Source organism: Festucalex cinctus, chromosome 5, assembly GCF_051991245.1.
Source record: "Festucalex cinctus isolate MCC-2025b chromosome 5, RoL_Fcin_1.0, whole genome shotgun sequence".
Lineage (NCBI taxonomy): Eukaryota > Metazoa > Chordata > Actinopteri > Syngnathiformes > Syngnathidae > Festucalex > Festucalex cinctus.
Genome location: NC_135415.1, coordinates 13,909,886 through 13,926,493, shown reverse-complemented (window position 1 = coordinate 13,926,493; position 16,608 = coordinate 13,909,886). Strand labels below are relative to the sequence as shown.

The following is a 16,608-nucleotide window of genomic DNA, read 5'->3' as shown; positions in this document are numbered from 1 at the left end:
CAGATTTGTGCTACTACTTCGACTGTACGAGAAAACTAGGGATGTTTAATACCAATTTTTCCCAGTACGAGTATTCAACCTTGAGTACTCTCAGATACCGAGTAGTGATACAATTAATATCCGCTAGTGGTATTGGCAGCCTTCATGAGTACCCGATACCTCGAAATAGAGCGAACTTGGGAAAGAACTCGATTCTGTTTCTCTCGGTGGCTGTAAACCTCACACAGGGAGTCTTAATTAGAGACCCAAGATGGATGACGGCTGCGCGTGTCATTTCTGTGTGGGGTGGGTGGGCGTTTTGCGCACTCGAGATTTGGGAGGAGGGGGGGGGGGTCATGCCGTTTTACTCACAGGTGGCGTGACGTTAACTGCCTCTTTCATCTTAAAGCTTTGAACGCGCCACAGGTGTGCGTCGGCGGCGGGGAGGACGTCGGCAAGTGGGCCGCCATTTGTCGCAGCCCACCTTCTTCCTGGGTGGGTGGTGACAGGTTTTGTATGTTTGTGTTTGTTTGGATATATTATGGAAAAGTGATTTTTGAAAATGCTTGTATGGATTCTGTTAGCGCGGTTTTTAAGAGCAGGGGCGGGCTAACTTGTACCGTATGTCTGCGTTCGAATTTTAAAAATGACAGAGGGGCTACATTATTCATAGATAACATAAAAAAAAATATTTTAAACCTAGGTAAAATGGTTAATTTAAATAATAAAATAAGTAATAACTTATAGTTCATTGAGTTACAATGACACAATTTAGGGAAAAAATGCTAAAATATTGAATCAAATACAATTTGTGTATCATGTAAAAGTCTGTTAAAAAATAAAATAAAAATGCATGCTCATTTTTATTTTATGTAAACTGTTATACATTTTCAATTAATGAATTAATCTTAATTATTATGTTGATTTGTTGACTTCATTAAAATATGTTCACTGTACTGTATATGTATTTTTTTTATTTTAGTAATGCTTATTGCAATATTGTTATTTATAATTAATAAAATAACATTTTTATTTATATGTAATAAAAAAAAAACATTTACAATAAATCAATTAGCCACATATTTAACTGGATAAATGAATTATAGCCAAATTAATTAAAACATTTAAATTAACATATTCATGGATGAAATGCTAAGTTTAGTTCAATTGTAATAATAATTTAATAATTAATTAATTAATAATAATAATTTCTAACCAACTTTAAATGAATTTTAATCATCAATTATATTGGTCATTATTTAATAAAATATTTTCTACATTGTTTATTTTAGTAATATTTATTTTTGCTACAACAGTTTTTGTACTTATTTTACTGTTCACAAAAAAATATATCAACCAGGTTAACTAATGTTAAGAAGAAATTTAAATTGGTTCATTAGTTCTTTTGCATGTTCTCCCCGTGCCTGCGTGGGTCTTCTCTGGTACTCCAGTCTCCTCCCACATTCCAAAGACATGCATGGCAGGGTAATTTTAAAATTTGTAAAATAAATACTTTTAATTATACATTTAATTTGTTTTATAAAATCTGACAATTTTATATAGTAAAATTTGATTGAACTATAGTTGCACCGGAGAGTTTGGCTGCAAATTCTTCTTCCTTGGGGGGCATAACAGAAATTAATTGAGAAGTACTAGCCTCAACTCCATCACAAACATGACGAAAACACCTGAGAACAGTTTAATTGTGAAACAATTGCATAATCTGTCCATGCGTGCGAGCAATTTGCGTTTGCGCGCTACGACACCAGAGGCTCGCATCCATCCAAGGACGAGAGACAGCATCCTGCCAAAACAGGAAATGGAAAACACATTGACGCACGGGGCCCAAGTTGAGATTTCAAGGGTTTCGTTTGAAGGCGTATCAGCTGCCTCGCACCCTTGTGAGTAATGGCTGTCGACATGTGTTTCCACTAACCTGCTCGCCACAAGAAGCTGGACGGAGAACCGTCCTCCAATGTCCCTCCAGGGGAGCGTTGACTTTTACACTCCATTTTACAAACATTTGGACAAATGCACTTTATGTTTGACACGCACTAATGGAGAGATGTCTGCCCTCAAGCCAACTAGTATCCTATCATGCGAATAAATGTAGCCAACGATAACAAATTGATAGCTGGAGCCTACACCCCATGTTGACGTTGTGCCGAGAGTGACTGATATTGCCACACACTGTCACACTCTTACCCATTTGAATTGAAAATATGTCATAATAGACAATTTTAATTGGTGAGAAGTTTTGTTGCAAAAATGAATAGTTTGTAATTCTTCAACTTTTAAAATGGGTCAATTTGACCCGGCTATGTTTAATGTTCCAAAGGCATTCTAATAAAGGTCAATAACCGTTTACATTGAAAATAGAGACCGGGGCTAGTTGTATCACGGGTAAGTTGTCACACTGCAATTTTCCTCTCCACCAGAGGGCGCAATGAAACAGTGGAATACAAATTTTCTTCGTATAAATGGTCAGGGGTTGTGTACTTAATAGCACATTGTGAGCTGACATGAGTGCCAGTTATCTGTTTTGCACAACCCAAAGTAAATATTTTCAACTTCACATTTTTTTAAACAGGCGTCGTACAAATTCTAGCAGCAAATCATGTGGACTCATTAGAGAAGAGATTCAGGCATCTTGTTATACCTCAGTCACTGCTCTGTTTGAAGCTAACTTTAAACTAGAGCACGTATTAGCCAACATGGTAGTTTGGGGCAACTTGTCTCAGTCATTTTGGGGTTTGTTGTCACATATGCAAAGAATGGGCCAATGAAAAATGCACCTCTGACAACTCTGTTTACATATGCCAGAATTGTTCTTCAGATGATGAGTCTGAAGAGTGAGGAAATTAGTTTGCCAAGTTTTGTTTCATTGTTTAAAAATGGATTTACCAGTTCTTGGAACTACAGTATGACAGGACTAGGACTATGTCAGGACTAGTTTAAGTTTCATGATTAACTATCCATCCATTCATTGCTTTATTTTTTTTAATTCAATTTAATCTCAAATTTCCAGTATAAGGGAAGCAAATCAGGCATTTGAGGCTGAGAGCTGTGACCTATATGCAAGCAGTTACTAAGGACTTGAATTTCATAATATTTTATGTTAAAGTTTGCTTAACGACTTTTTGGTAAATCATCAAGATCAATGATAAACAATTTCTCTGGCTGGAAATGCAAACAAACAAACAGGAGAACAAGGATAATTTTGTCCTTGTTTTATTAGTTGCAAAATCCAATGTGACAACTTACCCCATATGGTGTGACAACTTACCCATTGGTGGGGCAACATGTCACATGTTCAGTCCCTCTATTTGACGGCTTATAACTCTGCATTGACACAAAGTACGAAAATGACATGAATGCAAAAAATATACCCAAGACTTTGGTCTTTCATCTGGTGTACGTTTTGTTTATATATAATGTATTGATTCCAAGAAGTATATAAAAGTATAAAAAGTGATACAACTAGCCCCGGTCTCCCCAATGTCAAATCAAACCATTTTAATTGATAAAAAGTTACAGAGCAAAAAAAACCTTGTTCTTCAACATTGACATGGGTCAATTTGACCCTGGTTATAATCAGCGCTTGCTTTTATCCTGCATGGCTCATTATTAAATGTTTTCATTGCAAATACGCCAAAAATGAACATTTATTTGTCTGTTGCTGCCAAGTTTCATAGTGAAAAACTAATATTTGTTCTTCTTTAACTCAGAGTGGGTCATTTTGACCCACAATATAACAGGAGGCATAAGTTACAAGCGTGGAACATGGAACATCACTAAATTCTAAAATAAACTTTTAAAGCTCATTTGTGTTTTTTTCTAAGCTCGCAATACACTAAAGAAGCAGCAGAGGGTGCTGTTTCTCATTTAGTTGCGACGCATGCACGACCTGTTTGTATGACTCACATTCATTTACAAAACCATAAAAAACAAAAAAAACAATTATGCCACCTTTAATTAAATCTAATTAGTGTCATTTAATGGTTTGATTTAATGGCGTGTTCCTTGAATGACCTTACTGTGCGCTGCCCGAGTTTGTTTACTTCCAGTTAAAATTCCTCTTAGTAGTTCAGATTGCAACATTAAATGTTCATAATGGTCACAATATTAGGTACTACTGCACTTACCTTTTTAATTGTAAGATTTTATTATTATTATTATTATTATTATTATTATTATTATTATTATTATTATTATTATTATTATTATTATTATGTGATCGAGAAAATAAGAAACTTGTCAAGCAGAACATAACTGTGAGGCTAATTGTTTGCTTTTGTGACACCTCAAACTATGAAATAACGAAAACAAGACTAAGAAAGAGTTTTTGAAGGCAAAACAATCATTCAATTACAGCAGTGCAACTAAGAAACTCACATTGAGTGAATTTAAGAGTGCGCGGCTTGATTGTGGCATTCATCATTCACGCCATAAACTTTTTCCTCACGATTTCGACACACATACAAACTACCTGTTCATACCATACATACACATACTCTGTTCGAGTGTGTGTCTGGCTTCCATCATGTTAGCATTTCTCTCCATCATAATCGACGTAACAAGTTTTGATGCAAAATTTGTGCTGATCTCAAATCCTAAGTGATGCAATGCTGCCATTTACTGGTGTCTGTTCATCTTTACAATTACGTAGAAGCTTGAATTTCACAGATGAGCTGGACGAGAAAACCCCCCTTGCTCGTCTACCTTCAGGTAGAACAATTACATGCTCTTCCACAAGATGGCAGAAGATACAATCTTGCCATTCATATACTACAAGTTTTGCGTCAAACTAAGCGCAAAACAGACAGATACATATTGCTTCGTTAAAACAACCACATATGTAAACGCTTAATGCTAATAGCATTTTGATGTAGACAGAAAATACAACAGTACACAGTCATATATTCTTTATCTTATGTGTAGAACAACTAATATTACTGCCACACTGATGGGCTAGAGATTACTCAATGAAGCATTATTAGAATCACAATTCTAGGCAGGACTGCCTAAGTTAAGTGGGAACACCTAGCTGTCTGTTTTATACCAAATGTGATGAAACTGTTTAATAAATTACATTTTTTCCATTTAATTATGCCATTAGCTGTATGTATTTGTTTTCACAAACTACAATATTATAAACGGTTTCCTTTTTTCATTAAAATACATATTACAACTTTTTTTTGTGTGTTCATGTATGCATGGAACAGATTAATGTAATTTCTATTCATTTTGCTCACCCAAAAATAAACAAAATAAAGGAAAAATATTTAAAAAAAATCCGCGGGTGCCGAGCTGCGAGTATTCGGGGCTTCACAGGGGGGGGGGGGGGGGGGGGTGAAGTTTCTCTTTGTTGGTGGTGTACCTAGATTTTGGTGTACCTGCAGCTTCGTCCGAACCTCCTCCTCTACCTCCGCCTTCTCCTCCGCCTTCTCAAAGCAGGTTGAAAGAGTTTGGCTCAGTTTCCTGTCACATGGCCTGGAAATCGGATCCCTCCGCGCTGCTATCTAGTCCCCCCCCCCCACCACCACCGCTCCGCTAGGAGTCTGCCGGGTGTTTCGCGGACTTCCAGAGTAGAACGCGAGAGTCGAGACGAGAGCTGAGCCGAGCCTCAACCTCACCTCACCTGGGACCATGGACCCGTGGACCGCCGCCTACTCGCTGCTCCTGGCGGGCTTCTTCTTCCTGTCCTCCGCTTCGCTCTCTCACTTCGACACCGGTGAGTTCACAACCTGTTGTCTTTATTTTATTTTTATTTTCCTCCATGTTTATAATCTTCACCTTCTCCGTCGTCTTCGTCGTTTCTTGTTTTTTATCTTCTTTCTCGACTTTCCGAAACTTTGCTCCTTCTCGGTGCCCCATGAAAAACATCGCTCCGGTGCCCGGAGAAGGCTTCTCTCTCTCCGGCGGACGCGCAGCGATGTTTCCCCCACATCAGTAACCGCTCCAAGCGGAACCATAACGACTATCATACTTTATATGCAATACCAATAAGAATATTTGTGTCTTATTGTTGGATATTCTGCGGAAAACGAACATTTTAGGTGAGGGGTTCAGTCCAAAATTGGTCCATTCCGAACAGCATCCGATCCGTGCACTGAGCTCCTGTTGAGTTGGAATTCTTGAACATGACCAAATTTTGGATTCGAATATACACGCATATATTCAAATATGTTCCTTGTGTGGATATTTAAATGTGATTCTCAGTTGATTTATGACTGTGTAAATGTTGAAGATGCCCCAATTTTGGGATGAATACTGTTAATTTACAGCCATAAAATCAAATTAGTATGCATTGTTTTTATGGTTTTGTTTTTGTTTTCATCTGGAATTGATCTGAATGGGGGTTAAATACTTAAATCTTCCACAAGTAATGTCTGCATAAAGGCAGGTGACACCTCTGATAATATACTGTAATTTCTCAAAAATACAATTTTTAACGTAATATTTACTTTTTATGTGATACAATCACCAAATTTCCTACAGTGTTGAATGAAATGTGATTTTTTAGTATAATTATGAACATGAAATTCTTGAAAATGTCATAATGTTATAAAATTTGGAATTTAGGGCCAGGAAAGACAGGTGGCACCTTTAGTAATGCGCCCACAACTCGTGTTTACCTCTAATATATTTACGAAAACATAAGTTTAGGTGTTTCTCGTGTAGCATCAAGTTTTTTTGCGATACAGTCAAAGTTGGTGCTACTCTGTGAAATTTGAAATTCAACTGCTTTATTGTTTTGGAATTCTTAAAAATGCTGAAACTGACACGTGACAACTTTAGTTGTGTCCATGAAACATTTTTCTTTGTTTTTATAGCGATATTAACTGCTTTATATGGGGTACAACAGTCATAGATGTTCTGAATGTGTGGATTTAAATGTGACTTTTTCATTTCCATTTCAACATAGTTAATAATACACATAAAATCATCAAATTTTCTGACCAAAAGGCGCTATATCATCTACTTTATCTGTCACACAGGCAAATAACTATGATTCAAATCAAATTTTGAACTCTCAAATGCAGAAGATGTGAGGACATGTAGGTCTATTGCATCGGATCATTTTTTTTTTGTGTGTGCATTACAGCCAATTGTAATATGCTTGAATGAACTTAACAATGGTTGTTTGCATCCCATAGAATGATGGCTGATGATTTGTTCTAACCAAGCCTTGTTGCATGAACTGATGAAGCCTTCTCAAATGAGAGGCAAAATGTCCAGTTGCCACATAAACACTCACATGCGCTGACACACACGTCACTCACCGGGCCAGGCCACGCCCTTCAATGCCACACACATTCAAAGTCACGTATATTATAGTGTTGACCGTGACGATGGTGACCCCAAGTGGACAAAAATAATAACATGCATTTCTTGATGTTTAATAATGCAACATATTTTTTTCATCTGATGATTCGACGGTAGAATAATTAATTCTGAAAACATTTGATAGCAGAAGTCATAGTAATGTTACAAAAACATCATTTTTATTTTCTCAGGCTCTTTTACATCACGTTTGAATTGGTGTTATCAAGCCACCAGACAACCTAAACTGACCTTGAATTGGAGCCAGTGCACACGCTCCCCTGTACTGCTTTGCGATGCAAACACGTTTTTATTTATTTAATTTTTTTATTTTTTATTATTACACGTCTACCTCCAGTTTTTGCGTCACACATCTGAAGCATGTGTGCACCTCCCCTGCACACAATATTGGGTCATAACCTCCACGCAGATATCTAATAATGCCGACCGCACAAACCGAGCCCTGCCTGCTTTTTTCTGTAATTTGCGCCGCCTTTCATGTCAGAAGCGGCAAAAAAATCCGCAGGCTTTCCTTTTTAATTTTTTTGTCTTCTTAATGACACCCTTTGGGCTTCAAATTAGAGGGTCGGCCATCTGGGCTAGTGCGTAACTGCTCCCATGTGTACCTATGTATTAACACAAAGTATTTCAAGCCACGGTATTCCCCCTCATAACACAGAGGGAAGAAAGAGAGGAGAGGGGAGTCGGCTGCGTTTTCAACAATCATTTCATGCATTTACAAGACGTCTTACGATGTAATGACCGTTTTTCATTTGGTCTATTTTGGCCCTGGAAAAAAAAAAAAAAAGGCTAAAATAAAAAAAAAAGCAAGAAAAAAAAAAAGCTTTAAAACACCCCTGTGGAGCATCCGCCCAAATCAGGCAGTGCATGTGGCGACCACATTTGCATATTAAATCACATTTATGTGCCTGACGACTGGTGTTTGTTTGGATTCCTTTGCTTGACTGATGTAGTGGTGATAAGTGTTGCAATAACATGTCACGATATTCTCCGCTGCGATACTATCAGTGACTCTGTTTTCCTTTGGGGATTCCCTCTCGGATAAGCTCGTTTGAAAACACATGCTCAAATATTGCTTTTGTTAAAGATTGTTCCAGTTTTGTTCGATTTATATTTTTTTGTTATTAACCCATTGGGAGTCTTCCCGCAATAGATGAAAATCGACGATATAAGGAGACGCTTTGAGAAACTGAAGAAAGAATTCTACATTTAAACACTAAAAATGTTAACTCATATTTAATGTGCTTACATCTATTGGGAAATGATAAACAGAACCCCCGCCCCCGCAAAAAAATCATTTAAAAATAATGTTAAATTAATGTGAATCTGAAAACCACACAATCATAGTCCTGAACATATTTTTGTTTTATTTTTAGCACGTTAACCATTCATAGCAGTGTAGTGAGAAAGAAAACCATTGTTATTAAAATGTGAAAAAATAGCCATAAACAGGAAATAATAACAGCACGCATAGCAGAAAATGTTCACATGTAAAACAAACATGTTGCAAAACTGGCCTTAAACGAGGAAATATTACACTGTGAAGCAGAAGAACAGGTTACATGTCAACACATTGGCAAAAATGCTTATAATTGACATCTACTCCGAAAAGTTTACAAGTACCTACAGTATATTAATAGTTGAAGTAAATACTTCACAAACTATTATCTCAAAACACTTTATCATTTCAAAATCCTTTTACACATCTTAGCTCAAAAATAAACAGCTTACAGAGGCTTTGGTTGTATATGCTGTGAAGATTGTAACTAACTTAGGCTGAACTTAAGCTCATACAAAGCTTGTCATGGGCTACTCATGTTGTCCTTGGGGCTAACTAGTACCCATTGGCAGCTTAGCAATTTTAAGGACAATGCACATTGATTTCCATGTTTGTGGTATCTTTTTCATCATGCTTCCTCCCCCCCTGTGCTGCGCATACCTGCTCAACCCTCCCCTCTCTGCTCTCCGAGAAGGAGAAAACACGAAAAGCAACTAGCCCCAACTAACCCCCAATTAACTTCAGAGGCAGCTCTTTTGGCCCATGTCTATAGGTAAGCCAACGTTGCAAAGATTGGGCCTCGACTGATCAAAAGTTTGCAACATTTTGTAAGAATTGTCTGTCTTCGGACGACTAAAACTTGGATTTGGAACGTGAAGGATTCCTCTCATTCTTCCAAGGCATAACTCCGGCCTGGAGCGCGTCACATCCTGCCTTTCCCCTCCGAGGCTAACGCGGTTAGCTCGGGCCCCGTCAAGCAGAGGCCTGCTGAGGAATGCCGTCTAGCTCTTTGACAGATGGCCTAATTGCTTTTTAATTGAGATGACAATATCGACGCAAACTTTTCAAAAAGTTGACTGCAGGGTATTTTTGGACAGTTTGTGCTAGTTATGCACATATCGACATCCGGATCTAATTGGAATATTTTCTCTCGCTTCTGATCAAATGCATGGACTAAAAGATTATCCTGGGTAATTATTCTGTGGTGTTAAGAGCCATTTTTCTTCCACAATCTGCTTGGAAAGTGGTCGGATCATCTCGAGTTCACTGCAAACGATAAGAGCAGTAAGCACATAGCATGATTTTAAAAACTAAAATAATAATTGTCACGTTGTGAAAATCGGTTCAAGCCTTCAAAATCAGCGATTCATAGAGATGAAGCCGTTGTAAAAACGGAGTACTCATATTATTAGTTTTTGACTTCTGTAAGGTTACTCATTAAGGACATTTAGTCTTATTTGGGTTTTAAAAATTTGAGCAAAATGATCTTATCTTTCATCCTGATCCTCAATCCACTTTTAATTTGTACCCAAGCGTGACAATCACATTTCCCATCAATACTTAACTGAAGATGGAACAGTGTATGGAGCGATTTGCATTTCAGGTTGTTGCTTTTTTTTTTCTTTTTTTTTTCTTTTTTTTTTTTTTTTGGCATGATGCTTGGTGAGCTTACATCCAATAGATAGTGAAAACAAAAACACTTGGCTTCACAGCCAAGTGTTGGCCGCGTGTGTGTTGTGTTAGTTCTCTCGTGTGAAAAACATGAACTCTTCTTCAACCGAACAGGGCGTGTCCGTTAAAGGTTGCTAAGTTGACGTCTGGCTGCAGTTGTCGGTTTGTGCAGGTGTTTGTGTGCGCACGGGTGTGTTTCCACTTGCACACATCATGGCGCGACAAAGAAAACACATTTGACTGTCAGATGTCTACCGGATGGGAACCGTCAACGTAATGAAATGTGACTTTTATTTTCGCGATAGGATGTAGTCGCCGGTGTACCATAGTTATTTATTGTGGGAATGTTGAAGCATACCCACATATGTTATTGTGATTTTTATTCTCCACGCTTTTTTGCCACATAACAATTCCCACATAATACTTCCAATTTACACTGTTCAAATTTCAACTAGCTTAAAAAATTCACGCCTCCTGGGGTATATATCTGATTCCACATTACTGACAGTATTTGCACAATTTAACTTGTAATATCAACTTTTCCCCATTCATTTTCAATGGGACAGACATCGAACTTTTTTAAGTATCACTTTCCACGCCCTTATCATCATTACCAGGTTTCTTACACTGCTCGGTGGCACAGTTGGTAAAGAGCATTGTCCAGTAACCAGGAAGTCATAATTTCATAATTTATCTCTCAATTTACTTCATAAGCATTCCACATGCATTCAAATCTTAGCATTCAGCTAATAGCATTCTGCTTTCAGCATTCCTACTAGGGGTGTGCCAATACATTGATGATTAGAGTCATCGAGGTTTGACACGTGATGATTAGATTATGATTCATAAATGTTGAAAAACGATTATTTTCCGTAATAATTTAATGTCAGGAACACTACCCCAGCTTGCGGAACATAAGTAAGACAGGCCTGCCAAGCGGACACTTAAAGGAACGCACATGGTGAGGATAGCGGCAGCGGAAGTGAATGAGAGACATGTTTTCTCCCCAGAATTAAAAGCTAGCATTTGGAAGCATTTCAGTTTTGATTACAATTAATATATGTTCAAAAATGATTATTTTCCATAATAATTTAATGATGGAAAACTACCGCTGCTGAAAGTACAGAAATCTGTAAAAACACATAGTATTTTGGTTAAAAGAAGTCTTATTTATTTCTAAAGGCACTTTATGTTTAATATTTTCCAGAAAATGTGGAATTCATTCCACCAGAGTAAATCTGCCTATGAAACAATTGTTTTTGCACTTTCTTGTGAAAAAGAGCAGCTTAAGGGTTGTATGGGTATCGTTTCCATCGTTCCTGTTGGATCATTTGGTGATTGGAAATTAAAGGTAATGGACATAAATTGGTTTGGCTACTTTAATTAATGAATACTGACAAATATACCTTAAAAGTATGAAGTAGCCACAAAGAAAAAAGAAAAAAAAATCAAGGAAAAAAAAGATTCATTGATGCAGTCGTGACAATCATTATGATCATTAGCATGAGAATCGTTCAATAAGCAAAACATAGCACCCTTAATCAGAATCGATTCGAATCGTGGGGTGCCTTAGATGGCACACCCCTAATTCCCATGCAAATTCTCCAGAAATTGCATTTAGTCCAGTTGAATGAGCTGTGCGCCACCAACATAGCCTACTATATTTACATTAGCCTGTTTACTGCACCTTTCATGTCAAGCTTCAACTTACAGGTGAACTATTATGCAGACACGTTATGCGAATGTGAATTCAGGAAGAGAGCCTCGGGATGATTACAATTTGAAGATTATTCAAGCTCGGATTTTATCTGCCGTGTGTATCGTTTGTTGTCTTATCAACTGTACGTCTGAATCTGATAAGCTAACCGGAAACGCAGCAAAACAAACTGACACCGCTCGCTCGCATGCATGCATGTAGTGTTAATTTTGTCAACGAAAGCTAAACAAATAATTTTGTCAAGACACCTTTTTCACCAGAGTAAAAATAGACTAAGACTAGACTAAAACCCTCATTAATAAACAATAACTGGCACTAAATCAGTCTGCATTTTTGTCAACTGACAAGACAAAAACACGTAATTCACTTAATAAAAGCTGGACTAAAATCCATACACATTTTAGTTCATGAACAAAAACGAGACAAAAATATGACTGTACAATCTTGTCTCTGCTAATCTGTCACTGTGAACTGTCATGTGACACAAAGTGACACTCCCCCTTTCAAATCTGTAGTACAGCGAGTGCAACATGCAGAAACACATGTGACAGACAGGAAATGGATTCATGATGAAAGGTTAAAAAAATAAAATAAAATAAATAAAAGTAAATCATAGTTATAACGTAACATTAATCCAACGGCTATAACATTCCAACAATAATTTTAATCCAACTGCTAACTATTGCTGGCTAATTTACTAGCTCATAGCATGGAGCCGTAGTAGCCACTTGTTGATCTGTACTGTATATATACTGTACTTGTTTATGAAGTTGTTTTTCATCAAAAAGATGAGAAAGTTTTATGTGAAATAGAAAAGGTTCGATATAATCTGCTGAAAAAAAAAAAACATAAACAGAGGTAAAATGGTTGTTCTGACTAAAATAACACTAGGCTAAAACGTTGATAGTTTTTGTTGACTAAAACTAGATGAATAAAATGATGTTTTCTTGGACTAAAATAAAGACTAAAATGCTCGATTTATAGTCGACTAAAAATGGACTAATAAAAATGGGATGAGGTTGATGAACTATGATAAAAACTAACAAGCAGGATTGAAACTGGACTAAAACTGAGACCAAATTTTAAAACGACAGAAAATGAACACTACTCCGATGTTGATTTCCTCATGCGCTTAAGTCATTTGAGAAGACAAATTCAGGTCTTAACCCTCCATTGAAGACGTCAGCAGTGGGAATGTTGTGAGAAGTTAGTCAAAAGAAAAGAAGTCTGTCTCAAAAGTCTTTCCTCGTACTTGTTGACAAGAATTCACGAGTGACAAAAGGTCAGCAATGTGAGCGCCTCTCGTTGCCCGTCTACTTCCTGTCGACCTCCGGGCGGGCGGACATACCCTCGCCGAGGTCACGTTTTGCAGGCGACGCCCTCGCTCCGCCAATCCGTGCCAAGGGGGTCGGACTGCCTCCCGCTCAGAAAACACGCTGTGGAAACGTAACCGGTTATTACGAGCGCTCTGGTGCTTATTATCATGCCGCCGTGACCGCGGGCCTGTCACGTTCAAAGGCCTGCTTTCGTTTGATCGCAGTACCTCCCTGCGCCATGCACTTGTTGTTTTTTTCCTTCAGTTTTGCATGTCAGGCAAATCGCCACCTGTCCACGCTGCTGCTGCGCTGGCTACCCGGGCATACAAAGCAGCACAGGCAAAGCTCCGATTGCCCCCAAACCGCCATTGGCGAGGGCGGTGCGCCAGTTGCTGCTGATGGTGGGACGGATGTGTCTGTCCCCAGTGGGACGGTTTAGGCCAAGGCCGGTTTTCATTGAAAGTCCCTTGGATTGAGAGCTGACAGCAGCGGAGAGTCATAAAGCAACAAGAAGCCACAAGGAACCACTATAAACAGAAGTGACAAGACAACAGGAACAGGAAGTCAAAATGGAGTAGGAAGGAACAGGAAGTAATATAGCAGGGGTCACCAATGTGGTGCCTGCGGGCAAGGACCAAAAAAATTAGCAAACCAGTCACAGGACATTGTGATTTTCAAGCAATGATGTAGAAGTGATCATTTGAAAATGTTATAATAAATAAATGTGATAAACTTAACAAATCTTATAAATGTTATCATTTTAATGTTAAAAATATATTCGGTTTTCTCCTTATTGTGAGAAATCATTAACATGGTCAATGCCTTCATGAATATAATTAATTATTAATCAAGGATGGGCGAGTCCTAATACAGCCCTTATTTTATAGTATCGCGTACTCGTGGAAGCTTCTCATAGTCACCGATACTTGAGGCAAAAAATAAAAGGCATCGATTAAGTCCTCCTCGGCACTAGTTGGCGCTTTACTGTGGGAGTTTGACACTTTAGTGAATCATCATCTATGTCAGAAAGTAAGGTCTGTTGACAATTTGTTATTATTGCGTTCAATAATATTTTATATACTGAAAGTACTAGCGTTATCGGTACTCTGGATCAGTGAGTGCTCAAAGTGAATACTCAAAATTAAACAGAATTATTAACTCATTTGCTCCCAAAAACGTATAAACACATTCTATTTTAAATGTTTTAAGTGTCCTAAAGACGTATTTATATGTTTTTTTTTTTAGGGTTTTTTTTATGCTAGAGCGTACAGAAGGCTTTGATGCAGCCTCTCAACTGTAGAGAACGGGTGGGGAAAAAAATGGTAGTAATTACAAAAACGGCCAGCAGGTGGAAGCAGTGTATAAGAGATCAACCAGGGCCATATTAAAACAAGTTGATTTCCCTTCAGTTCTAAACAGATTTGTGAATAATTATGAAACTTAGCTTTATTCTATTTCTAATTGCTGCAAAACGGAAACAGATAGAAATATACTTTTTTTCCTGATGAAAGAAGAGACTAATATTTCTTTTGGTCGGTTCCATGTTTTTATAGCAATAGAACACAGTATTCTGTGTGCTTAGCGGTCAATGCACCAGTAACAACGTATTTGTACTTAGTTACTTTCCACTACTGACAAAGACAGACTTGTAAAACAAGCCTTGGAAAAGCCCCCAACAAGCTAAATGGCCTTTTTCCCACCCCCGACACTTTTTGGTCATGTTTACTCGCCATCTCTTTCACATCTGAAATTTGCATCCCGTCGAATCCCAAATGACATTCTCGCCCGTGCCCATCACGACGTAACACGTTCCGCAGGCGAGCGGGCTAAATCGAATAGTCGCAGAACACTGATGAAAAGGCGTCGCGGCTTATGTTCTTCTATGAATTCCATTAAGTCTCGCACAAACAATTGTTTTCATGAACAGAAATCAATTTGGAATGAAATTGAAGACGAGGTCTCTACTCCTGGGGGGCTACAAGATCGTATAGTTGACACTTCAATTTTTTTTTTTTGTTATGTAAATTGTTTTTTATAATTAGAAAATAATTAATCCTTATGTATGGATTGTATTTATTAATTTTATTCAATTGAATTGTAATTTATTAAGTATTAATGTAATTAAAATGTAACCTATAATTGGCTAGTGTTTTACACAGATTTTTGTATTATTTAGTAGCATATAGGGCTGCTCAATTATGAAAAAAATATTTTAGCAATAATTGAAATCACGATTATTCAAATAATTTATTTTTTGGTACAAAACAAGAAAATGGTTATGCATTTAAACATATTAAGACATTTAAAAAAAAATAGAAACACTATAATTATGTAAGTTCCTTTTAGACCAAACCAAATTTATAATAATATATATTTATAATAATATATATTAATATTTATTTATTTATTTATGTTGCCAAAAACTTGAAGTTGGAGTGCAACATGTGCACTGTACAGTAGGAAAGTCATTTACTTTTTGGGTACAAAACAAGAAAATGTTCAAGGGTTAAAATAAATAAATAAATAAAAACATATTAAGACAAATAAAAAATTTTGAAACACTATAATCATGCAAGTTCCTTTTGGATTAAACACATTTATTAGTTATTGTAAAATTTAAAAAAAAGTGCAAATTTATAAATTTGAACAACTCAAACAACTCAAAAGTTAATATAATTTTTTTACGATTATGCTGATTTTGTAATTGTGGAGTGTAATAATTGAAATTGTAATTGAATTTCGATTAATTGCACAGCCCTCGTAGCATAAAGTGTTTGTTTTTTTTAACACTTTTTGTTTTTAATTTAATGTAAAATAATTGTCCGAATAAAATTAGGGCCATCCCTTATGTGTCTTCTTTCAAGGTATCGAATACTAGAGGTGTGCAAAATTTCCGATTCTTAGATTATTCACGATTCGGCCGTGGAACAATCGAGAACGATTCACAAACGTCCAAATTCCGATTATATAAATATGCCAAGGGAAGCGAAACTAAAGTGAACCGGAGCGAAAAGTACGCGGAACTGAAACGCAGTAGCGCGCGCGGTCTTCGGGACGCTTTTGGGACGGACCGAGAGTACACATCCACAACTCACGCCTCGAGATTCAAAACAACAACAAGCATGGCTGAGCTGACCAACCCACCTCTTCGTGAGATCAGACCTGCTCCGAAAAGGCAAACAACTTCAGGCGGAAGTATCAGCTAGCTGGCTGCAGTGCGTCGGTTAGCGTTCTACAGGGCGCCGCGCAGTGATACGAACGAACGAACAGAAAAGTAGTGGCTGGCGGTAATGGCGTCT

General features: G+C 37.4%; 1 protein-coding gene across 2 annotated transcripts in view; it reads left to right on the top strand.

Annotated features, from left to right (window-relative positions):
• The first annotated feature begins 360 nt into the window (after window positions 1-360).
• kremen1 (kringle containing transmembrane protein 1) overlaps window positions 361-16,608 on the top strand; it is a 72,728-nt gene continuing 56,480 nt past the window's right edge. For both annotated transcript variants that reach the window (XM_077521762.1, XM_077521761.1), the window contains exons 1-2: window positions 361-474; window positions 5,434-5,713. In XM_077521762.1, coding sequence (XP_077377888.1) covers window positions 5,629-5,713 — 85 coding nt within the window. In that variant the 5' untranslated portion in view covers window positions 361-474; window positions 5,434-5,628. The remainder of the gene's footprint in view (window positions 475-5,433; window positions 5,714-16,608) is intronic.